At 45.7% G+C, this 27,069-nt stretch overlaps 1 protein-coding gene across 6 annotated transcripts in view; it reads right to left on the bottom strand.

Annotated features, from left to right (window-relative positions):
- Positions 1–26,804, bottom strand: part of LOC105025348 (arf-GAP with coiled-coil, ANK repeat and PH domain-containing protein 2) — a 47,708-nt gene extending 20,904 nt beyond the window's left edge. For 2 of the 6 annotated variants that reach the window (XM_034293651.1, XM_029121699.2), the window contains exons 1-8: positions 26,330–26,792; positions 8,648–8,705; positions 7,218–7,337; positions 6,712–6,765; positions 5,082–5,140; positions 3,946–4,129; positions 1,462–1,506; positions 1,251–1,346 (exon numbers count right to left, since the gene is read on the bottom strand). In XM_034293651.1, the coding sequence (XP_034149542.1) occupies positions 1,251–1,346; positions 1,462–1,506; positions 3,946–4,129; positions 5,082–5,140; positions 6,712–6,765; positions 7,218–7,337; positions 8,648–8,705; positions 26,330–26,382 (669 nt within the window). In that variant the 5' untranslated portion in view covers positions 26,383–26,792. Of the gene's footprint in view, positions 1–1,250; positions 1,347–1,461; positions 1,507–3,945; positions 4,130–5,081; positions 5,141–6,711; positions 6,766–7,217; positions 7,338–8,647; positions 8,706–26,329 lie in introns of all 6 variants that reach the window. The other 4 variants (XM_034293649.1, XM_034293650.1, XM_029121700.2 and 1 more) reach the window with 4 other exon arrangements.
- Between the last annotated feature and the right edge of the window lie 265 nt (positions 26,805–27,069).

Genomic DNA, 27,069 nt, shown 5'->3' with positions numbered 1-27,069 from the left:
ACCGATCACAAATGTCAACGTGCATGTAACTAGACAAAACATCCTCATAACAGCTTCCTTGACCTCATCAAAACAGACTTCTACTCAACATTGGCCACACCGTGGCCTTCACAAGATAAAGAGCATCTGCTAATTGACTAAAATGATTAGCCCACAATACAACAGGACCAACGGAAGTCCTAAATCAGAAATGTTCTTCCTACTGCATGAACTGTTGTTCATTCTCAGACTTGCTGGCAGCTCTTTCACATCTTCCTGCAAATTCACCCTGCCTCCTTTAGCTTCATGGTAGAGTTTGACGACCCAGAACCCAGGCTCCCGACGACCCAGAACCTGATGTTACAATCCACACTCCTCCGGGGCAGTCTCTCTAGACTTCTCTGCCCCCCCTCCGTCCGTTGAGAAGAAATCCTGGCCACATTCTGAGAAATGTCCTGCCATCGCAGGAACGAGCCCCAGCTTCAGTACTTATATTTCTCCTAGCATGACAATATCCTCCAAAGTGTCCCCTCCCTCCCTCTCTCTCTCTCTCTTTCTTCTCTCTTCCCTGGGGAGTCCATGAGTGGGAGTGGCCTGTCATTAGTCCTCCAGCTTCCCCACTGCGCCAAGATAAAGATCATCACAGGAGGAGAAGCAGCTCTGTTTAAACCTCACTGGACCCAGAGGAAGCTGATGGTTAATCTGACCTGTGACCCCATGGCAAAAACGCACCCATGCACGTGCACACGCACACACAGACATGCGTGCACACAGATTACAGTGCATCCTCTCTGGCCACAGGCACAGTGCTGCTGGACCAACCCAAAGCCTCAGTAAACTAGGTCACATTCTCATCCAGCACAGACGATGGACCTTGTGTTTGGTTTATACAGTATTCCCCGACCTTTTCAGCGGAGTTCCACTCCCCAGCAGGCAGGAAACATGTTGACTACTGCGGTACATTTATAAGAGCAATGCTATAGGACAGCAGTTCTCAAATCTATCTGTTTTAGGGCCCACAGATGTTAAATGCTGATTCAGCTTCAACATCAATAATCAACAAGCATCTGACTAGGTGGACCAGATCGACTAGATCACAGTGAAATTCCTGGCAGTCGCAGGCATGAGGTGGGGTCCCATGGGTTGAGGTGGGGTCCCATGGGGTGAAGAGGGGTCCCATGGGGTGAGGGGAAAGCCCAGGGGTCTGGTTAAATGTTCATAAAAGTGCAGGTCCAGACACTGAGATGGTTGTGAGAAAAATAACCGCCTACCTGTCCCCCTAACTGTTTCATGAGAGGTTGTAGTTCACTGAAGAGGTCGTAACCCTGATGGAAGAAGGTCAGGTGGGCGTACATGAATGACAACATCTGCGGAGAAAAGAACAGACCAACAAGACACTTTTGGTACGAGGCCAGACACCAACATCATTGGATTAACGTTGTACTATCTTCATAGAAAAATTCCTCGGAAAATTACATTTACCGATTTGAGGATTTCCGATCTTCTCTTGGACTGTAGCACATTAATCTGTAGAAGCGGAAAATTAAACAGAGGGTTGGATGGAGGACCAACTGTGAGTTTCTTTTTACATTTATTTGCATATTTTATGAGTGGTCTCTGAAGCAGCATATATGCTCCCTAGAGTCCAGACAAAACGCCACTAATCAAACAGTCACAAATATAAGACAAAACACTGTTGGGAACAAAAAACAAACAACAGTTAAAGACAGACTGACAGAGAACATTAGAGCATACTTTACTGGAGAAATGACAGAATCACACGCTTAGTTCCCAAATGTTTACGGAGTTTCTTAATCTCATACCGTGAACAAGTATGTGTATATTCAGACAGAATAACACGGCTCTAGATTAGATAAATGGCTATCCCTCTCCTCAACAGCAGGAGGAGCCCCTCCTCCTTCCAGCAAAGATGCTGTCTGACTCATATCCAATAGGTTTTCAGAGACGAGGAGGAGAATGTAATTGAGATCCCCCCCACTGTCAGCATATGTCCAGCTGCACGGTAGAACGACTAGCTCTACCACGGCCGACTGGTCTCCCGGATGGACACCGGCCGACGGACTTCTTAGAACTAATTAACATACGCAGCCAGACAATATGGCAACACATACACAAATTCTTCCTTCCGTCATTCATTCATCGGACAGAGCTGAAGGGATGAAGACCAGCGGAAGGTTCTGGGCATTTCAGAGGACATTGCACAGCCTGAAGAACCATCAACATGTCGACTGGAAAATTTCTGGTCAGCTTCTAAGGAAGCTACGCTGATGGATGACAACTCTCTTACGGTAACAAGAACCACATATTTGAAAGAGGAACTTCCAGGGAATGCCCCTTTAAAATCGGAGGTGCTTTTCAGGCTCAGGCTATAGATTATTTTGGACAGCATGACAGGAGACATGCTTGATGCAGTGGCTCCCACACGGGATAAACAGACTTCGAACGACCTTCAGTCAGCCGTCAAAGGGAAGCAGACCTTACTGTGAAACATATACGGGCCGTCACAGGGAAGCAGACCTTACTGTGAAACATATACAGGCCGTCACAGGGAAGCAGACCTTACTGTGAAACATATACGGGCCGTCACAGGGAAGCAGACCTTACTGTGAAACATATACGGGCCGTCACAGGGAAGCAGACCTTACTGTGAAACATATACAGGCCGTCACAGGGAAGCAGACCTTACTGTGAAACATATACGGGCCGTCACAGGGAAGCAGACCTTACTGTGAAACATATACGGGCCGTCACAGGGAAGCAGACCTTACTGTGAAACATATACGGGCCGTCACAGGGAAGCAGACCTTACTGTGAAACATATACGGGCCGTCACAGGGAAGCAGACCTTACTGTGAAACATATACGGGCCGTCACAGGGAAGCAGACCTTACTGTGAAACATATACGGGCCGTCACAGGGAAGCAGACCTTACTGTGAAACATATATGGGCCGTCAGTGAATGCTGTCAACCTCCCGGACCTTAATCCCTACTAATTGCACTGCTTTTGAACTGAATCCAATGGGTCCCAGTCAAAAAACAGCGCACGTAATAGGGACTGAAGTGACATCCTATGGCAGGTCCCCTTATCAGGCATCACGGCCCATTTCTCTTCACCGCAGCAGCCCAGAAGGACGTAATGGGGACACTGAAGGGCCCAGTGATGCATGACTTTAGTCTCTGTTGTGAAAGGTCAGCCAAGCCACCATGGACATCTACTGCAGAGCGGTACGCCCCGGACAGCCTTGGCCCTTCAGAGTAATAGGACAGATCAGACAACGAGAAAGATATAAGAGATCACGCTACTGGGTGCTATTCCCTGAGGCCTCCCTCAGGACAGACCACACACCAGAAGGTAAACGCTAGTTAAGATCCGTGTTCAACACTAACCACGGGGTTAGTGGCCCAGCCCAAACGGTTAGCCAACAGCCGAGCAACAACTCAATTAGCTGAATTCGTGCGCGGCAGGGGGACATAAACAGGCAAACCTTCCTGTTGCTTAACATGCCGGAGGTTGGGGATTCCCGATCAGCGTCTCATCCTTAATAGAAGGATGGAGTTGTCCTTGAGCAAATGATCTGGGATCATTTGAGGAATTACTACTGAAAAAGGTTGAAGGGACAACCTGTACTTCAAACAATATGACAGTGTGGCCAGCGTCACTGTTCCTGTAAAGAAATCTGAGGGACCTGGCTGGATGAAACCAACAATGAACAGACAGATGGACGGACGCTAGGATGGAACGCATGCAAAATACCTTCAACTGTCGTTCAAGGCCACATGCTGTATTTCTGACAGGGTTTAAAAACAGTTGTTTGGGTCCTGGTTTGGTACCTCTGTCGAAGTCAGCGGAGTCAATTATAACAATATCCTTTAATTTATAATTCCAAAAAACTGCAGTCCGCTCCTTCAAGGGTAGGGGTTTTGACAGTAAGCAGAATCTGTACCTGGAGGACGTAGTCGAGTACGATGTGGCGAAAGCACTTGCGTGTGGCGGTCAGGATGTTGGTGGCCTCCTCCACCTCGTGTTGCTTGTTGCGCGGCGCCTGGGCGTTCTTGGTCAACGCCGCCTCCTTCTCCTCGCTCACCTTGTCAAATTGTTTTTTAGCTTCTTTGAACTTTCGGAGGTCCCTGTGGGTTTTGAAGTGAACGGCAAGTCATGAAGAGGTGTGGCACTGCAGGGATCTCGTTAAGTGAATATCGCAGTTTGCATTTCTTTCAAATTTAGGAGTGTGGGCTTTTCAAAGCATTTTTTCCCCCTCACATTCTTTGCAGGCATGTTTTGGTCGCACAAACTGTATAGAGAAGGCATTGAGATTCTACCTAGTTTCCACATTGGTTTAAAAAAAAAAAAAAAGCAATAGTCTAAAAGAATAAACAGTTTTGCAAGCCACACTCAATCATTCTGGAAACATTTAGTCCAGGGCATTTTCAGTTTATAAGGAATGATTAAAAGGAAAGCAATTGCCTTAAAATTCAATAGTCTCTCCTGAATACAAACGATTGCACTGAAGAACGTGCCAGTGAATGCAGTGTAAATTGCAGATGAGGAATGCATTGGCGTAAGGACACCGTTTCTTCTGAAAAACAGGGATAAAGGGCGCTACTTAAATTCCAGTGCCTACTCGTTGTTCTTTAGCTTATCCTGCTTGAGTGAACATCAACGTGTACTGCTAAGAGGAGTGAGTAATAGATCAGGAACATGGTTTTTTGCGCTATTCTTTCACAGGGAAGGAGGCTAATGTAGGAATGTGGGCAGTAACTAATCTCGCATTATGAAATAAATGAAGTTTCCCTGCGGGCTTAAAGCCTTACGCAAACTGTCTGATCTAATGTGGGCGCGTTACCTAGCAGATTTGCAAACATGAACAAGCTGCACTCTACATTAATAAAAGCGAATTTTCTGAACCAATCACACGGCAGCCCACATGGACTTCTGAACCACTATGTCATTGGCTTTCTAAAAACACCCTATTGAAAATATATAGTAATTTTCATAATGTAAGCTCCATCACTGGGGTGTACCAGAAGTGTATTCTTTCCAGTGTGACGATCAGTGTGTGAATATTTTTGACATACTTACTCTTTGACAAACGCCATAAGCTGCGTCTTGATTGATCGCTGGGCTTGGTCAAACAAAATCTATAAGCAGAGGAAAATTAGTAGAAGATAAATCCCAACCTTTTCACATTTTAACTACTATAGACTGTTGTGCCAAAAAGGTATTTGCACACGTTCTGAATCAACTCTTTAAACCAGCAAGTTGACATTGGTACTTAATAGGTGTGCTAACGAAACACAACAACATCAGCATAAATTGGGTTGGTGTGCTAACGAAACACAACAACATCAGTATAGATTGGGTTGACACTGTACCTCTTGCCATTAAATTCATGTCTGTGCTACGCTAGCTCCATAAGGACTATCTGTGTTGTTCTCCATAAGGACCACCTTGCCAGCGAGTCAGAGGACTGAATCACTTCTTCCTGGAAAATCAGCAGCGGGGTCAGAGCTGAACCCCACCCGGCAGTGTCATGGCCATGGATGCAGGGCCAGACAATATGGCAAGTGTCGTCAGGACTGGACTTCAGGACCCGTGGCCTGCTGACAAACAGATTCTGCTCTGTGCTTTAAGGGTCATGCGCTCGAGTTAACGCAGAGTGGCAAACTTGAACAAAGTCAGTGAGACGATCTGACCGCAGTCTTCAGTGTTGAGTCAGCCCTAGGTTCTTCAGGGCGGGGACCAAAAGCTCCACTTTCACTCCATGTGATGGTCTTAACTAACCAACCAACTGATTTAGGCAATGACCGAACTGACCAATCAGCAGTTGGCCTGGCATAAATGCCCAACAGGGATGCAGCCACAAGAAACAAATCATAATTGTCTGATACCGATAGCTGATGTTCACATAACAATCGCTGTGGTTGATGCCAGTGGTGTGATTCATGTAGCTTGTGGACTCTGGCATAACAATAAAAACAATGTTGCTCCTCATCTCAACAAATGCAGATTCAGTCATCTATCTATATATTTTAATAACCAAAGAGACTCAAATATATTAAATATGGTGTTGACATAATCAACAAAATAGAAGCAAGAGAAGACAATAACAATAAAATGATTTTAGCAACCCAAAATTATTAAAAACATTACTGGAGCATATTGTGCACCTATACAGACGAAACCGCAATCACGAAATAACCAGCCAAATTAAAAGCAATCAGCCTATTACTATAATTACATTTCTGCTCATAACAACACTGATTGCTAGCTGATATATTAGTGCATCCCTAGTGCCACGTTCTGACAAAAGCCGAGACTTTGATCATAACTGAGTGTAATAATAGAGAAATAGATGAGCTTCATTGGAGGAGGAAAAACTAAGTAAAACTAAGGGGTATAGGAACTAAGAGGGGAGGTGTTCTAGAAGAGTTAGGAAGCTTGTGGTTATGAGCTGTGTTTGGAAAATGAGTGTATGTTTTTGGTTTGGTTTTTCAGTTCTGCTTTAAGAGAATGACAAAGTCAGAGTGACGATAGAACAGAGTATTTAAAGGACAGCCTCCTGTTAAAACCACCCGCCAATACATTTTGGCATTTGGCGGTCTCACAGACAAACAAGTCTAAGATAAGAAAGGAGTGCCTAGTTCGGTGTATTAAAAAAAAAAAAAAGGATATAATGCCATGTCCCACATCACATGAAATATCACCGTACCGTGTGATAGTTGATCATCTCCTGGAGACTCTCCGCAAACTTTGCGAGACTCGACTGTGGGATGAGAAGGAAATAAACAAGAGTGCATTACAGACCTGGGATAGACTGACGCCACAGCTCCCAGGTACCAAAACACACAGACACACTTCAGTGACTTCAAACTAGAACGACCTCCTGACAGTGAGATATGATGTCACACCTTAGTTTGCTGCCACGCAGCAGGAGCCATTTGAGCAACAATGGCGCATTCGAGAAGAAAGAATGCCTTGGCTGAAGTTTTCTGAAAAATGCTCTCTGGCTGAACTTCAGACCCAGGGGGAGAGGGGGGGGGGGGGGGGCTATAAAGAAAATATATAGTGCAGCGGAAATGCAGCCCTCGCAAAGAAAAACAGTGCGAGTAAAATAAAAACAGACACGCCCCACAAGGCTAAAGTGAAAAAGTGCAGGATGCCGTCTATTATCTAACAGTATAAATAGTTTGGACACGTCAAGCTCCAGCTTTCTACCTCGATGACCTCATCTTTGTTGGAGCTCGCAGCCAGCTCACGGACTCCGTTGACAAACTGCTTGTTGGCGGTGTTGTAGGCCTTCCCAGCGTCAATCATCCCTATGCATAGCTTCACCAGCTGGAGGGGAGAGAAAGAAAAACAAAGAGAGAAAAAGAAAGGCAGGAGTGAAAAAAAACTGAAATATTGCTTCCTGTCCACGCTATTCCCTTAGAGCCACTGTTCTGTGTTCATGCACTGGGCATTCTTCCGGACCGAATATCAGTTTGACAAATAAAATACAAATCTTGCAGAACTGGGCGTCTGAAAATTCACCAGAAACAAATTAGCTACCGGCAATTAGGCTAACAAGCAACCATCAACAATTTACTTTTTTTTCTGACTCATTTGCAGCAGACATAATCCCAGATTACATAATCCCACAAACAATCCATGGATTCTCTCCATGCACTCCCACACAAGACTGAGCAAGGAGACGGAGAAGCTACATTCTCCCCTGTAAAATCTGGGGCCAAGGGTGGTCTAGTGGAAACTGATGGCAGAACTGTTTGGTCCTGATAGCCAAACATTTATACTAAAAAGACATAAAAAGTCAACTCCAATCTCAATCTGATGCTTATGTGAAAAAGGCTCCACGACGAAAGCAAAGACTGGTTGAGATTCTGTAGGTCCAATTGGACTTAAGTAACATCTACAGCCAATGAACTGAAGATGAGGCAAGTTATGACTAATAGCAACAGAGCCGTTTAGTTTTAACTTGATTCCCTTTGATACTCCAAATTTTTGTTTTGTGGCCGATTCGGTCTTAAAGAATGAACACAGCTTTTCTTGATTTAAAGATTGGTCATAGGATGTTTTCACCATTTCCTTTACTTCAAAAGGGAAATGTTCAAGCTAAATTTAATATTGGCCGTTTTTTTTTAAGACTCAACTGGGTTGTCTCAGTTTGATCCGTTTCTTGGCAGCCAAGCGTAGTGCAGAGACAAAACCCCCGGCACCCTTCCAGAGGGAAGTGACACCAGGGTATGGGTGTGACTGATACAAGGCCGATACACGACCAACGGAAATTGGACCCTCAAAACACAGAAGAACAATGCAGAGCCACAATCACTGGACATCCAGGGACGGTTGTGGGAACTAGCAGATTGATACAATCCGCCGCCAACTAGGAGGCACTGAAACGCTCCAGTGGAGGGCCGGCTGGAGGGTCTTCGCCCTTGCCCCACAGAGGGTGGGAATTCATCACACTCCTTATGTCAAGAGCGTTCCCATTTGAGGCTCTCGCTCTGTGAAACTGCACTGGTCTGGGGGCGGTTATGATGGGGTGATGGGTTAGGGTTAACAACGTGGGGAGGTTCATAAAGCAAACTAAGACTTCCATCACCATGGCCTTTGTTCCCGATCCCAAAGCGGTGGCGACACAAACTCACCTTGTCCAGTCTGGACTCCAGCTCCCCGACATCTCCTTCCACCTCCTCAATAGTGGCCCTGTGAGGAGGGGGGGGAAAAAAAACACTGCATGTTTCACCAACTCAATTGTTGCGGGGAGGATGGGAAACTGTCTCCACAGGAAAATGGAAGGTCGATGCATTGCGTTTGCAGTGGAAGCTTAGTCACAAGACGGTTTTGAGCTTCCACGTGATGGGTTGGTGCTTTGAGGGGCTGACGCAGACAGTAACAGCAAAGAAAAAGAGGAACTTGCATACAACACACGGAGGAAAACACGCTGCCTGACTCCAGTCACATAGAGGACCTATAGAGACGACACGCTGCCTGACTCCAGTCACATAGAGGACGTATAGAGACGACACGCTGCCTGACTCCAGTCACATAGAGGACGTGTAGAGACGACACGCTGCCTGACTCCAGTCACATAGAGGACCTATAGAGACGACACGCTGCCTGACTCCAGTCACATAGAGGACCTATAGAGACGACACGCTGCCTGACTCCAGTCACATAGAGGACGTATAGAGACGACACGCTGCCTGACTCCAGTCACATAGAGGACGTATAGAGACGACACGCTGCCTGACTCCAGTCACATAGAGGACGTATAGAGACGACACGCTGCCTGACTCCAGTCACATAGAGGACATATAGAGACGACACGCTGCCTGACTCCAGTCACATAGAGGACGTATAGAGACGACACGCAGTCACATCATGTGAGGGATGCAGGACTGGGACTTCTGAGTCGCCACAACATTCAGTCCTTATTTGATCATAGCAGCTGTGGAGTTGCACTGTGTTGCTCAATACTATGCGGCAGAGTCACTGGTGCACATTGGACCCGTTACTGGAAAACAACTGGATACAACTTAGAACCAAACACTGAGAATCTACTCAATCCTGCCTTTCATTGTGATCTTGGCACTTAGGCCTCGCCGTATTAAAACGCGATCCGAGGGTAATGGAAGGCATTTACCGCCAAAGCGTTGCGCTTTTGCAGCACGTTTTCTAAAGTATTTGCGAGACAGGAAACGGCAGATCTTCTCTGCCCTCGGAAAAGAAACACTAGCATACAAACAGCCCATATTCCAACCCTTATCACACGTCTCACAAGGACTTTGAGCGGGATACAGCCTGGAGAGTCAGCTCCACAGGAGTCCCCTGGTTATGTTAGCTTGGCAAACGTGCGTCCCAAATGGTACCCGGGCTCATTGGTCTTTGGTCAAAAGGAGTGAACATAAAAGGAAACAGGGTGCCTGAATTGAAAGTGTTCACCTTGTTTCCCACTAGGCCATACGGGGATTGCTTCCCTGTTTAAATCAGTCAGCTGCGTGGGTTTGCAGGTGTAAGTGAACAATCAAAACCTGTAATTACCTCACATTATTCCCCATGTGTTCCATAACACAGGGCCAGAAGCTCACAACAGACTCGTCTGAGGTATCCCTTCCAATAACTCCGACGTCAGGACCCCTGCAAGCCTGTCATTACGATCTTACCGTCCCACAGGTACTACATTCGGGCATTAGGTTTATACAGGCTCCCAGTTCGATTGGGCTGTTTTGGGTGCAGTATGTCCCCACCCTTCAGGGCTGCTGCTGGTCAGACATCCTGGCCATATGCCAGGTCAACGTATTATCCCAGATGGCACATCATGTCCAGGGATAACAAGGCGGAGGAGAAACCACGTGATAATCACGAACACCCACACAACATATTTAATTGGAGGCATATGTTGTGAAAGACAGGGAAGAACACAAGTTACTGGGGGGCAGAGATATCACGCAAGCCGACCGCACTGAAGGATTACTCCCGCCACACAACCCCTGCCACTGCTCCTTATCACAATAACAAGGCGTGGATAAAGATCTGTGACAATCTCAAACCTGAGGTTAGCGGCGGGTTGGGGTCTTATTCCCCCGCAGGCTGACGCTTAATGCCACTGGGGTTGAACGGCACGTCAACAACCTAACCAGGCCTGACGATGTGGTGGGGGGGATGAAAAGACCCCGGGATGAGTGACACTAAGGGGAGACCAGGCGAGAGGACTCATCCAGTCCCCCTCCAGCTGTTCCCATGGCTGCCACATCCTGCCCCACGCTCCCGCTGAACACATTTACCATATCCCGGATTCCGCGCAGCGGCAAGTCCATTGGTGTCTTTACTGGCCATATGTGCAAGGCCAGACAGCGATGCTGCGTTGTACCTTTTTCCAACCAAGTAGACCAGAGAAGGTTTAGTGTCTGCATTTAAAAAGCCGCAGTGGCCACTTGCAGATCAGGGTAACCGAATGGCTTTCAGAGGCACCAAAGTCCCTGTGTCTGGAAAGGTTAAAGGTGCGGCCTGGCCTCTGCCACACAACGGAGCCAAACAAACAACGTGCCTATCTGGCATGGTAAACACACGATAACAGAAACCGTGTAGAGCACTGATGTAGTTGTGCATCGTAAGCGTCTTCAGAGACATACTTCCACATGGTCTGAAAGCTTTATGAGACAGAGCAGTCACTTTAACCACAACAGTATGTCAAAGACAAAAAGCCAGGTCATCACATACAATTTCCATTGGGCAGACTAAGCTTGTTATAAACTGGGTCGTTCAAGCCCTGAATGAGGATTTGCTGACAGCTGTGGTGTTATACCATGGATATGAAAAAAATCAACATTCTCTAAAAAAAATTCCAATTGGCATTGTTGAGGTGGTTAGGTTAGCTAGCAGTCCGGTTGAATTTAAGAATAAATAAATAAAATAAAAATTCTCTCCACACTTTGTGTCGAATAGTTCTTTGGCAAACCTATAACACCAGGGATGAATTGACAACAAACAAACATTGCAATAACGTTAAAAACGATTCTTCCATAGTACCACAGAGAGTGCTCCGAGAGTGAAAAACATAATCATAACATTTGCCGTTCAGCCAACACTTCCACAGCCAGGCATCCACCCCTCCCATAACCAGGGGATCTGGGAGAGTCCAAATCCCATGGGAGGCACCATGCTTTACCAACTGGGATAATCCGTTTTTTAAAACAAACTGTTTTCAATTAAGGACTGTGATTAATCTTCTCCAGACATTTCACATTTTAATGGACAATCAGATTTTTTTTTATAACGTCTGTGTTTCCATACACTCCTTTATTTTATAGTAATGCTCAACATCAGGCTGTCTGAAGTCATCTGACATTTCTGAGGCCCGGTGTCCTCTGATGAGGATCCCAGCGAAAGACGTTGCTGGTATTTCTGGCAGTTGGCATATCCAACAGTGTGTTATATAAAGTCTCAACGTGGGAGCTTTCCATCGCTCACATCAAAGGGTTCCTAACCCTTCCACTCTGTTATTTCAGCTCTGTTAGGAACCGGCTTGTTTCCTTAGATTGCTTTTAGCACCCGATATTCCCGCTGATTGGTCTAGAACAGGACATGTCTGATACAGCTTGGAGTATGTGGCATCACTTTATACTGGTCTAACTGTATTGGTATAAGAGAAATAGGGCATATCTGTGGTTGGTGGTATATTGCAAGTTAAGAGCAGCTCTAACTTCTGTATAAATAATAATCTGCCTGGCTGTTTGGATCCCAGTTGTGGAACTGTGTAGCAAGCTGCGACAGTCACTCTGGTGCCTGCCAGAAGTTCCATCCAAAACATGCTGTGTGAAATCTCCTTGAGGACTTTTGGAAAGGTAATTCCAGGTGACTCTCTCATGAAGCTGGTTAATAGACTGAGAATAGTGTTCAAAGCTGTAATCAAATCAAATGGTGGCTACTTTGAAGAATCCACAATATGAAATGTATTTCGATCTGTTTAACACTTTTCTGGTTGCTACATGATTCCATGTGTTATTTCACAGTTTTGACGTCTTCACTACTTTTCGACAATGTGGAAAATAGTAAAAATAAATAAACACCCTTGAATGAGAGTGCCTTTTGACTGGTAGTATATCTAGCAGCAAATATAATAAAGGGGGGGGGGGGGGGTAACATGAAAATGTCTAAAATTTCTTTTAATCTGAAAAGATAGCAATTTTGGGCCATTGAAGACAGTGCAGTGCGTGCATTCCCCTGCCCAAAACAATTTACTTGCCTTAAACTCCATTTTTGGGATTGTAATTGGTGAAGTTGAGGACAGGTCCAGGTCAGTTTTAGACTAAGGGATTTCACTTCAAGAACAGTGAGGTTGTGAAGAAGCGTGACGGTTTCAACATGCCCATTATGTGACTAATGACACCCTTCAAGGTACAGCCATGGATTAGCCATTGATTCAACAGCTGAGATAACATGGATTATGACAGAGACCGTCCAGGCAGAGAGACACTGTCATGTCACTGATGTGTCATTCCTTATCATATTTCAATTAAAGTGGATGACTATTCCTTCAGGAAAAGACAAATGGAATACGGTTAAAGTATACACAAAAACCCAACATGTCCCAGCCACTCCACTGACAACATTCACCCAGATTCTAGGTTAAAGTTAAAACACTCAGGCTGAATTAATTACCCACTTGTATTAATTTAGATCATGTCTGATAATGGCGCTTTATTCTGGTCAATTAGGCCCAAGCTTCCAACAGATCCTATCTAACCCAAATCTAAATGAGTTGGTCCACTTTCCAGCAGTCTCGCCAAGACAAGGAGAATGTTGTCTTTTAATATAAAAGACTCTTACTACGTAACTCAGGCCTAGAAGGAGGTCCTGTGAAAACACTGACCAGAGATAAGGAAGGAATGATTCTAGCTCAGGCAATCTAGGATGCAGGGTCAAAGCAGTCAGTCTGTACAGTGAATGTCTGCAAAATGAGCAGAAGGAGGGGTAGACAGGGATGTTCATACACACACACACACACACACACACACCAACGAGGGATGTTCACACACACACACACACACACACACACACACACACACACACACACACACACACACACACACACCAACGAGGGATGTTCACACACACACACACACACACACACACACACACCAACGAGGGATGTTCACACACACACACACACCAACGAGGGATGTTCACACACACACACACAGACACACACCAACGAGGGATGTTCACACACACACACACACACACCAACGAGGGATGTTCACACACACACACACACACACCAACGAGGGATGTTCACACACACACACACACACACACACACACACACACACACACACACACACACACACACACCAACGAGGGATGTTCACACACACACACACACACACACACACACACACACACACACACCAACGAGGGATGTTCACACACACACACACACACACACCAACGAGGGATGTTCACACACACACACACACACACACACACCAACGAGGGATGTTCACACACACACACACACACACACCAACGAGGGATGTTCACACACACACACACACACACACCAACGAGGGATGTTCACACACACACACACACACACACACACACACCAACGAGGGATGTTCACACACACACCAACGAGGGATGTTCACACACACACACACCAACGAGGGATGTTCACACACACACACACACACACACCAACGAGGGATGTTCACACACACACACACACACACACCAACGAGGGATGTTCACACACACACACACACACACACACACACACACCAACGAGGGATGTTCACACACACACCAACGAGGGATGTTCACACACACACACACCAACGAGGGATGTTCACACACACACACACACACACACACACCAACGAGGGATGTTCACACACACACACACACACACACACACACCAACGAGGGATGTTCACACACACACACACACACACCAACGAGGGATGTTCACACACACACACACACACACCAACGAGGGATGTTCACACACACACACACACACACACACACACCAACGAGGGATGTTCACACACACACACACACACACACACACACCAACGAGGGATGTTCACACACACACACACACACACACACCAACGAGGGATGTTCACACACACACACACACACACACCAACGAGGGATGTTCACACACACACACACACACACACCAACGAGGGATGTTCACACACACACACACACACACACCAACGAGGGATGTTCACACACACACACCAACGAGGGATGTTCACACACACACACACACACCAACGAGGGATGTTCACACACACACACACACCAACGAGGGATGTTCACACACACACACACACACACACCAACGAGGGATGTTCACACACACACACACACACACACACCAACGAGGGATGTTCACACACACACACACACACACACACCAACGAGGGATGTTCACACACACACACACACACACACACCAACGAGGGATGTTCACACACACACACACACACACACACACCAACGAGGGATGTTCACACACACACACACACACACACACACCAACGAGGGATGTTCACACACACACACACACACACACACCAACGAGGGATGTTCACACACACACACACACACACACACCAACGAGGGATGTTCACACACACACACACACACACACACACCAACGAGGGATGTTCACACACACACACACACACACACACCAACGAGGGATGTTCACACACACACACACACACACACACACACACCAACGAGGGATGTTCACACACACACACACACACACACACACACACACACACCAACGAGGGATGTTCACACACACACACACACACACACACACACACACCAACGAGGGATGTTCACACACACACACACACACACACACACACACACCAACGAGGGATGTTCACACACACACACACACACACACACCAACGAGGGATGTTCACACACACACACACACACACACCAACGAGGGATGTTCACACACACACACACACACACACACACCAACGAGGGATGTTCACACACACACACACACACACACACACCAACGAGGGATGTTCACACACACACACACACACACACACCAACGAGGGATGTTCACACACACACACACACACACACACACACCAACGAGGGATGTTCACACACACACACACACACACACACACACACACACACCAACGAGGGATGTTCACACACACACACACACACACACACACACACACACACCAACGAGGGATGTTCACACACACACACACACACACACACACACACACCAACGAGGGATGTTCACACACACACACACACACACACACCAACGAGGGATGTTCACACACACACACACACACACACACACACCAACGAGGGATGTTCACACACACACACACACACACACACCAACGAGGGATGTTCACACACACACACACACACACACACCAACGAGGGATGTTCACACACACACACACACACACACACACCAACGAGGGATGTTCACACACACACACACACACACACACACACACACACACCAACGAGGGATGTTCACACACACACACACACACACCAACGAGGGATGTTCACACACACACACACACACACCAACGAGGGATGTTCACACACACACACCAACGAGGGATGTTCACACACACACACACACACACACACACACACACCAACGAGGGATGTTCACACACACACACACACACACACACACACACACACACACACACCAACGAGGGATGTTCACACACACACACACACACACCAACGAGGGATGTTCACACACACACACACACACACACACCAACGAGGGATGTTCACACACACACACACACCAACGAGGGATGTTCACACACACACACACACACACACACCAACGAGGGATGTTCACACACACACACACACACACCAACGAGGGATGTTCACACACACACACACACACACACACACACACCAACGAGGGATGTTCACACACACACACACACACACACACACACACACACCAACGAGGGATGTTCACACACACACACACACACACACACACACACACACCAACGAGGGATGTTCACACACACACACACACACACCAACGAGGGATGTTCACACACACACACACACACACACACACCAACGAGGGATGTTCACACACACACACACACACACACACACCAACGAGGGATGTTCACACACACACACACACACACACACACACACCAACGAGGGATGTTCACACACACACACACACACACACACCAACGAGGGATGTTCACACACACACACACACACACACCAACGAGGGATGTTCACACACACACACACACACACACCAACGAGGGATGTTCACACACACACACACACACACACCAACGAGGGATGTTCACACACACACACACACACACACACACCAACGAGGGATGTTCACACACACACACACACACACACACACCAACGAGGGATGTTCACACACACACACACACACACACACACACCAACGAGGGATGTTCACACACACACACACACACACACACACCAACGAGGGATGTTCACACACACACACACACACACACACACACCAACGAGGGATGTTCACACACACACACACACACACACACACACACACCAACGAGGGATGTTCACACACACACACACACACACCAACGAGGGATGTTCACACACACACACACACACACCAACGAGGGATGTTCACACACACACACACACACACACACACCAACGAGGGATGTTCACACACACACACACACACACACACCAACGAGGGATGTTCACACACACACACACACACACACACACACCAACGAGGGATGTTCACACACACACACACACACACACACCAACGAGGGATGTTCACACACACACACACACACACACACACACACCAACGAGGGATGTTCACACACACACACACACACACACACACACCAACGAGGGATGTTCACACACACACACACACACACACACACACCAACGAGGGATGTTCACACACACACACACACACACACACACACACACACACCAACGAGGGATGTTCACACACACACACACACACACACACACACACACACCAACGAGGGATGTTCACACACACACACACACACACACACACACACCAACGAGGGATGTTCACACACACACACACACACACACACACACCAACGAGGGATGTTCACACACACACACACACACACACACACACCAACGAGGGATGTTCACACACACACACACACACACACACACCAACGAGGGATGTTCACACACACACACACACACACACACCAACGAGGGATGTTCACACACACACACACACACACACACACCAACGAGGGATGTTCACACACACACACACACACCAACGAGGGATGTTCACACACACACACACACACCAACGAGGGATGTTCACACACACACACACACACACCAACGAGGGATGTTCACACACACACACACACACACACACCAACGAGGGATGTTCACACACACACACACACACACACACACCAACGAGGGATGTTCACACACACACACACACACACACACCAACGAGGGATGTTCACACACACACACACACACACACACCAACGAGGGATGTTCACACACACACACCAACGAGGGATGTTCACACACACACACCAACGAGGGATGTTCACACACACACACCAACGAGGGATGTTCACACACACACACCAACGAGGGATGTTCACACACACACACCAACGAGGGATGTTCACACACACACACACACACCAACGAGGGATGTTCACATCTATATTCTCCCCAATCCCCCGGAAATTATAATTCCATGGCATTATGCAATGATCTGGTTAAATATGAAATAAAGCCAATGAGGGAGGAAAATGTAGGTACTGTTTTTGCACTGCAGCAATGCGTAACGCTACAAAAACTAAATGGTTTCACTGTAAATGCAGAAATAGTGCAGTGGACGGTCAAAAATGCAAGCACTCATATGTTAAGCAGGGAATTGTTGATCTGGCTAATAAACAATGTCTCAGTCCTAAAGGGGGTTGACTCATACAGTTTGCGCCGGAGAGGAATTTTCCTCAGAATAAACGTTCACGTGTTTTCCACTTTAGGCCTACAGCACACAGATGACGACAGAGAAATGTACCTTAAGTTAGTACCAGTTAGTCTGAAAGTTAGAAGTAATCAGACATCAGAATATTCCATTCAGGACCACCAATTACCATGTAGGTGTTGAGTGATTAAATAATCTGCGCAGTAACCAAAGGTTGCTAGATCAAATCCCATAGAAGGCAAACCTTTTTTCTCCGCAGCCAATTCAACAGGAAAATAAGCTTCCATTTATTTAACATTAAAGGTAGATGCATGGTTCTTTTTATGTCCCATATGAAGGCAAGGACCGACAATTGAGATGATGAGAAGAGACGATTTTACAGGGTTCAGCAACCACATCCTTTCAAAAGCTAAAGCAGGCTGATTAGCATGGACGCACTGAGCTTTGAGATCAACAACCTCCATGAGTCCTCCCAAGTCCCCAGCAGCAATGATGCAGTTTAGGCAATAAAATGAACAAAACATTTGGATCTCTTCTTGCCAAGAGTTAAATAGCGGTGAGTGGGCAAAATTGATTATCTTCACCGTTTAGACTCAAGATACTGCAGTTGCTTTCACAACAACGCTTGCATACTTTTGAGGACTATGGGCCGATCATGCGCGAGTGCACGTGTGTAATGATGCACTGCAGTTTTTGCTATCGCAGTGCAGTTTTCCTTGGCCTGAATCTATAGGCTTCTGAATGTGTAGCCTGCAGCACAGACCATGATACCCCACAGAGAGCTAAACTTGTGGTCTGGGCCTTTAGCGAATAACACAATTGTTTTAAATAGCCAATTATTTTACGCTGGATGGGTAATGTTATTTATATGTGCTTAATCTTTACGTAGTATCACTTTCACTCAGTACATAATTTTCAGGGACTCAATTGGCTCAACAACTACACATTTCCTAATTTTATTTATATATATACACATACACACACACACACACACACAACCATCACAATGTAGAAAGACCAATGAGATCACAAAGTACCAAATTCTGCAGCTGGCACACTGATCATGAAACATTTTGAACATTTTATTCAGGAGAAAAGTCAGTCAAAGACCACTCTCAAAAAGAAGCACATTTACTTTATAATCCCTCAGAAAACCTTGGTTCATTAGTAAGGACCCTAGCAACAGGATGATATACTGTGGTTTTAACAAATACATCATAACTGCTACCTATTATTTTCATAATCCTGTATTAATAGCTACAAAAATAGGTTCTCCCAATTCAGCTCCACAAACAGCCAAGTTGACAGGTGATGAAAACAACATAGGTGTCCTTTCCTTCCCTCAAAGGGACCCTGGCCAAAATACATTCTGTTGCTAGCCATCTAAAAATAGCCTAAAGACAGCTAGCAGCCAAAAAAGCATAAGATGTCTAATTAAGACCAGATCTAGCAGGGCTTCAGATTGAGTGCATTCATCTCATTTTGCTACAATTTCTCTTAGCTTTTCCAGTTACATTTTTGATTAGGCGTGTCAGCGCAACCTTTAAAAACTATTTTTATATTAAAGTATCATCATTTGGTCAAACGGTAATCTGATTCATCCTTGATATCCAACTCCCTTGGTTTTGCCAGTTGCTTGTAGAAGCCACTCTCTCGCTTTCACTCACTCACCCATTCTCCTGACAAGGGAGTAACTATGACCACAGCCTCCTGTTGCCGGTTAAATAGGCATCTACTGCCCTAATCAATGAACATGTTATAAAAGACGCAGTAAAAGAAGCAGAACAATAGCGCAAACCTAGCTATGATGTCAATATGAAATATGCCACTTAAAGTGGGTGTTCTACAAAATACGAGCGCCCTCTCAAACCCACGCATGCTAAAGACACAATGTACGCTCGGTTTATTGGCATTATAATGGAGAAAATGAGAAATATACAGAGGACACATTTTACTCTTCCCCCTGACTATGACATATTTCTCTGAACGGAAGCGAGACAAGCTGACCATAACGTAGGCGAAACCTCTCAATGGCGTTATCAGTGACTTCCAGGTCGCAAAACTATGATAATCGCCTGTATCTGACACTAGACATTGTTTTGAAATGTATTCAACTCTTTCTGTATGCTTAGCAGTTAAACATTTACCTAATTAGAAACCCCACATCTACAAGTGTAAAAACATGCCAGCAATATCCTAATTCTGAAGAAGCAGGTAGTGTAAAACATGACTTTCCAAGGCAATGTGTCATGGGGTACTCTACAGGGTGTTACTGACTCAAATGAAGGAAAGCATGTTTTCATAACTGAACAATTCAAATACCTAAGTTGATAAAAAGTGTTAAACTTCCCATAACTATTTCTCATAGGCCACGCTGAGATGTGGAACACCAAAGCACAATGCATTTACTAAAATGTATGGCTATAATAGCTAAACACACCCAATGAAAGTCAGATGTTCTTTAAAATTGCTCTATTAGTTGTTGCTCTGATTGCATTCCTAACAAACAGACAAATTATTAAATTTAAAAACCTTCATTCAGTCATTTAATTACATGTATGTAGTCTGCTCAAAATCTGGTCAAAAACACTATTATACAAGATCATTTTGTGGGGGTACAACTAAATCATGTGCTGGTGACGCCAACTTAAAGGTTTAGAGCCACCAGTGGAAAATGTTAGTCTAGAGCCCTGGTTGGACAGATCTCCATTCCACACTCCATGCTGGGTGAGAGTAAAGTGAATGACATGCCAAACCAACAGTCACTGACCTCTTCTTGTCAGTCACTGACACCGGGTTCGCCAAAGAGGCCGGACAACATACAGATTTGGGAGGGGAAACGACAGCACATTGTGACAGATATGGAACAGTGCAGCTCAGGCAACACGCAGGGCGTGGCTCAGGCAACACGCAGGGCGTGGCTCAGGCAACACGCAGGGCGTGGCTCAGGCAACACGCAGGGCGTGGCTCAGGCAACACGCAGGGCGTGGCTCAGGCAACACGCAGGGCGTGGCTCAGGCAACACGCAGGGCGTGGCTCAGGCAACACGCAGGGCGTGGCTCAGGCAACACGCAGGGCGTGGCTCAGGCAACACGCAGGGCGTGGCTCAGGCAACACGCAGGGCGTGGCTCAGGCAACACGCAGGGCGTGGCTCAGGCAACACGCAGGGCGTGGCTCAGGCAACACGCAGGGCGTGGCTCAGGCAACACGCAGGGCGTGGCTCAGGCAACACGCAGGGCGTGGCTCAGGCAACACGCAGGGCGTGGCTCAGGCAACACGCAGGGCGTGGCTCAGGCAACACGCAGGGGGTGGCCGGTTTCACAGCGGTCCGGATCGAACATGTATGCAATCCCTTTCCCAAGTCGCTCTGGATCGGAATGTCTGCTAACGTTCACTTAACTGTGAACATTCATAATGCAAGGAACACCACTGAAATCGTTTAGTGCAGCTATGGGTGTGAGCACGATGCTATATTGGTGTGTGTGGTAAAAGGGTGGCCTGCGTCAAGCCAGGCCTAGAGGAGCCACATCAATAAGACTGGCCATCTCAGCTTTGCAGAGAGGAAGAAGTCTGGGATTAGACGGAGGACAAGTCTTAAGGCAGTGGTTGGGGTGGACTGTCATAGTTAAGATGGGGTGGGGCTTCATAGAGTATGACTGATAACTCAGAGCATTTTAACAAAGATTTAGTCAACTTCTTTGGCTGATACGTTGTGATTAATAACATTTACTACTTCAAAATGGACATTTGGTCAGTGGAGCTTTCTCACAGTGCCATAATGAGAATTATATCGCGACGAATCCTTGATGTCACTTCCATTCCAGATCAAGCACTGTCAAATCACCTTTGCTGACAAATAATCCACAACACAGAGCTAAAGTGCATATATCTGAAGATGTGTCAACACGTGAGAGAGCTGGGGGCTCTAACACAAACATTGAGACAACCCATTCACCCGCGCCTACACCACAGACAATCTCAGGTTAAATAACAACAAACAAATGAAGGCAGAGGATCCCGTCCAAACACAGATGCAATCAATTCCCTTGCAGAGACTTGTGTTTACGGAGAAAGGCTCAGGCTGGTATAGTAAAGTTTGATTGGTCCGCCAGCATCTACAGAGTCAGTTGATGGGCAGCGAGTTAAACAAGACACACACAAACACAAACGGACATGACACAATAAACGGACAACAATCTGAGCAACAGTTAAACTCCCCGAGCTGAAGCCCTCTCGCGCAGCATTTCCCTGACAAGTTCTGAGGACATCAATATCCTGCGGTAGCTTATGACAACAGCGGAGAGTTGGGGTTTCTTCTCTACGACACTCACTGGAAAAACACAGGGGCACAGCCCCCAGTGACGCCGAGTATATCCTGTCTTTGTTACACACCAAAAAATGTTTTGATGGGGGCGGGTCAAAACACAAAACCAAATCAGGAAGAACATTTACAGACACAAGATGTGATAATTGGTGGTCAAATAAAAATGGAGACATCTAAGGCGGAGCCTATGTTCTCCATATATTTTATGTTCAGCAAATCTACGTGTATATGAACATGTGTTTGTGTGATTTAGTTATAGTAACCAGGGACCATTACAAAAAAGAAACCAATAGGGTGCGTGTTAGGGCTTTTAAAATGGACCATGTACTCTGGCCCCACCCAGAACTCTGATCCGGATACCGGCTCCTCTCTTTCGAGGGAGTTTTTCCTACCCACAGTGAATCTCTCGCATGCTTCAATGCTTGCTCTTCTGGATTTTATGGTGTGTATCTGCATATAGATCCTTAACTGCTGAAGTAAAAAGAGCTTTATCAAAAGCTTTATTCCCCTGTATGATTCATTAGTGGTGGGAATTACCTCGCAATATAACATTTCGATACTTGGGTTACTAAACGATAATATCGCGATTCACTAGGATTGGCGAAATATTCAGTGCTGCGTTACAATTAAAAATATCGTCAGTTTCCAAACAAATCATGACAGAGTCAAAAATGGCACGGACTTTGTGCCGGCCCTGAAAGGAGGTTACCATGGTGATGGAGACAACAGCTTGCAGTAGGAGGTTTTCCCAGGTTATCTATGGGTTCTCCACGGCCGCTAGCTAGCTTGAATCTGACCACGGTAAGTAATGAGACATCTTCGCTAGTAGTTGCAGTTCAGACTGACATTGAAAACCCACAACGCACGTGAGGAAAATACCCCAGACAAAATGTATCTTGCACTGGGAATTAATCTTTCAAAGCTTCACCCCCGGCAGGCTATAGTACAGTGGGCACATTGCCGATGCCACTGCTGCACACTGGTTGAAATAGATCCCAAGGCCGTTTGCAGAAGAACAGACGGACTGTTGGCTACACCATGACTGTTGGCTACATCATTTGCAGGCCATATCAGGCGTGCAAATGAGCTCACCTGATGGGAGCCAAAGATGTTCTCGTTGATGACCATTAATGGACCTCTGGGAGAAAACGGACTGCAGAGCTAACTACTGTGAGCCCAGAGACTGGCCTATTATCAAAGATCTAGATGTAAGGTTAATGTAGTCAACACTGTCCTCTGCCTGACCGAGGCTAGTGATGAGGTGGCGGCTGTGCGGTTGTCAATGAGGCTATCAGGCGAACGGCTTAACAGACTGAGGCGATCGGGCGGCCAGTGACATTATCTAGATGCCATTCAGCCAGTTACTGCATGACTCTCAGGAAAGAACTGGGGGAGGATGAAAACGTTCCAATGTAATTCCGAAAAGAAACATAACACTTCCTTAATTGTTTCATATAGAGTGAAATTGTGTTGAACAACAGTGCGCCAAAGCAAATATTTTTATTTATTTATTTAAAGTTTTTAGTTCTGATTATTTACACATGTAGCATGGGCAAATGGCCCCTGTAAAGTATTCAAAGTTTTTCACAACTGACATGCCTGGGTTATTGCCACTGACGGAATGAAGAGGGAAAATGCTAATGCTAATAAGGACTATTCTCTGTAGGAAAATTGTTTATCAAAACCTTAATAGGGGACAATAACAATCTCACAGATCAGAAAATAAAATTAATGAAACTCTTCAGGGAATTTCTAACCAAATAATTGAGAGGCCTTTAAAACTGTACTGAATAGACTTCAGGTAGCTTTGCGCTGCCAGAATCTACTCAAGCAGTCACATAGAGAGATTGCAAATTAAGTCCACAAAATAGCAGCTCTCTTGCAGCACCCAAGTTCCACTTATACTGCAACATGATGATGGTGGCCGTATCTTTAAAATAAATGGGACATTTGAGAGGGAATGTGGGGTGTAGCTATCCCACTTGGAGGGAGGAAAAAAATCCCACATTTGGCAAAGCTGAAAGACGCACACAAATGGAAACAGATGTCAAGAGAAGGCAGTTATTCCTCACTGGTATGAATCCCTGTTTTTGACCATCAACCTCCTGATCTTTCTCTCCACAGCCAAATTAAGCATAGGGGAAAATGTGAGTGAAGCAAAAGCGGTAACATGTTCAAAGAATTTCTGTTGTTCCAGGATCTTATGTAGCCAAAATCCTAACCCACAAACAGTAGTAGTCAGGTGACTGAAAGCAACACACGCACACCAGTCTACCTTTAGTCACTGGACTGCACTGGGGGTCTGACTCCCAGCTGAACCAACTTCCTGACAGATAAGAGGGTTCACATCAACAACACAGCAATACATATGTATCAATAAAAGAATAGAGGTAAACTAGTTGCGAAGGGGTAGAGATTATCCCTGTATGTGCTCATTGCGGGTCGGTGAGGGAGTGCGGGATAATTCACGTGACTGACATCGGCCAGGGAAAACAAGGCTGTGGCATTTTAAATAAGCCTAGTTTAGGTGCCATAGGTCAGCACAGGTGACAACAAGACTAGTGTTTATGCCCGTCATCCTTTCACAGTCAGCTGATTGGAAGGCTTGTGGAACTTCACCCCAAGCTGATCCTTCAGGAAATGCTCTAATAAAAAAAGCCTCTTTCCACACTTCCTGAAAACAACTTTCTAACATCTGCTCCTCGTTTTGTAAAAGCAGGATATTGTTCTGTGTAGAGGGAGAGGGGTGGTTCTTCAAGTATAGAAGGCCAAACCTTTACTGAATAATAACACAATGACAAATGTATAATTTGGGGGGGGAAGCATGGGAAAAAATTATGAAATCGAATGGTGGGAAGGAAGTGTGCGACACTAGGAGGCATTGATTTGAATCGCGATAGGGCAAGGCAATCTAGACATTTACAAATCAGATAGACTTGAGTTATAGTTTGCCGTTGTAATTAATATAGTCTGCCGTATAGACAAATATTTTTGAAATCCTATAATTGTACTTCGTTAGCTACGTGCTGCTGCAATATAAGCGTCTCCAGATTCATGTTGATTTTCTTTGTTGGAACTTGGCTTGAATGACATGCCAGCCCAGATACAGGTATGGATAATGACTTTCGGTATTGAGGTGGAACTGCGTGTTGACCCAGGTACCGAAAATGAAACGAAAGGACAATCAACCGTCAAACTTTAGTAGTAAAATGACCTAACACTTTTTTCTATAGCATTAAAGAAAATAACTACTGAAGTAGTTGAAATGAAATTAACACCAGTTAGCTTGTTATTCTATGTCACATATAACGGGTTAGGTAGCTTAGAAACATATTTTATGAACTAGTATTACATTACTGTACAGTACCTCGCTAAATAAATATACCTATTTGTTTGCGAACTCGTGCAAGAACAAAGCCGAGAGAACACTTGTCCTACCTGAATCTTGGAGAGTCTTTAAGACATTCCTCGAATTCCACAGTTATCTTCATCTTCTTCAGCAAGTAAAAACAGGGATTAAAAGACTAACAAGGATTAACAGGAGCTCCCCCTCGCCACGGACTCGGCTGTCCACTAGCAATTACAGTTAGCTACCGTAGCAGGGATATCAATCCACACGACCTCGACCAGCTAGCCAGCTAGCCTGTGTGGCTGGCTAGCTAATAATATTAGTCTTGCGAAAATGCAAGCATAAATATTTACATGCAAACAAAAAAATCCTTAAATGAACACCAAAAGTTAAAAAAAAAAAAAAGTAAAAAAAGAGTCCAATTAAACTTGATAAAAAAAACCTTTCACCCGCTAGGTCATAGCAGCCAGTTGGAAAAGAGGCTTGTCTTGCACGCACCCACTAACGTTAGATATCCAACAAGCTGAGTCGACGAATAATCATGGGTCAAGAGCTTCCTGATCCATGAAAAACGCACGTGAGTGATACTTGGAAAAACCAATGAGAATGCGCTCTTCGCTGCTAGAGGCTGGACTGGTCTTTTGCCCAAGTAGCCTCCTCCTGTGGAAATGTAAAGTGATGAGTTAGCTGGGAAGTCGTATTAGATAGTTGCATATTTCGCTTTCAGTCATGCAAAGGAAATGTGTTAACCTACTCTGCCTGCCAATTTACCACTTCTATCACAAACTGAGGCTACGGAGTTTAAAGCCATGAACTAGAGCAATTACAC

Source organism: Esox lucius, chromosome 8 (assembly GCF_011004845.1).
Source record: "Esox lucius isolate fEsoLuc1 chromosome 8, fEsoLuc1.pri, whole genome shotgun sequence".
NCBI classification, from domain to species: domain Eukaryota; kingdom Metazoa; phylum Chordata; class Actinopteri; order Esociformes; family Esocidae; genus Esox; species Esox lucius.
This window is presented reverse-complemented; position numbering and strand designations above follow the sequence as displayed.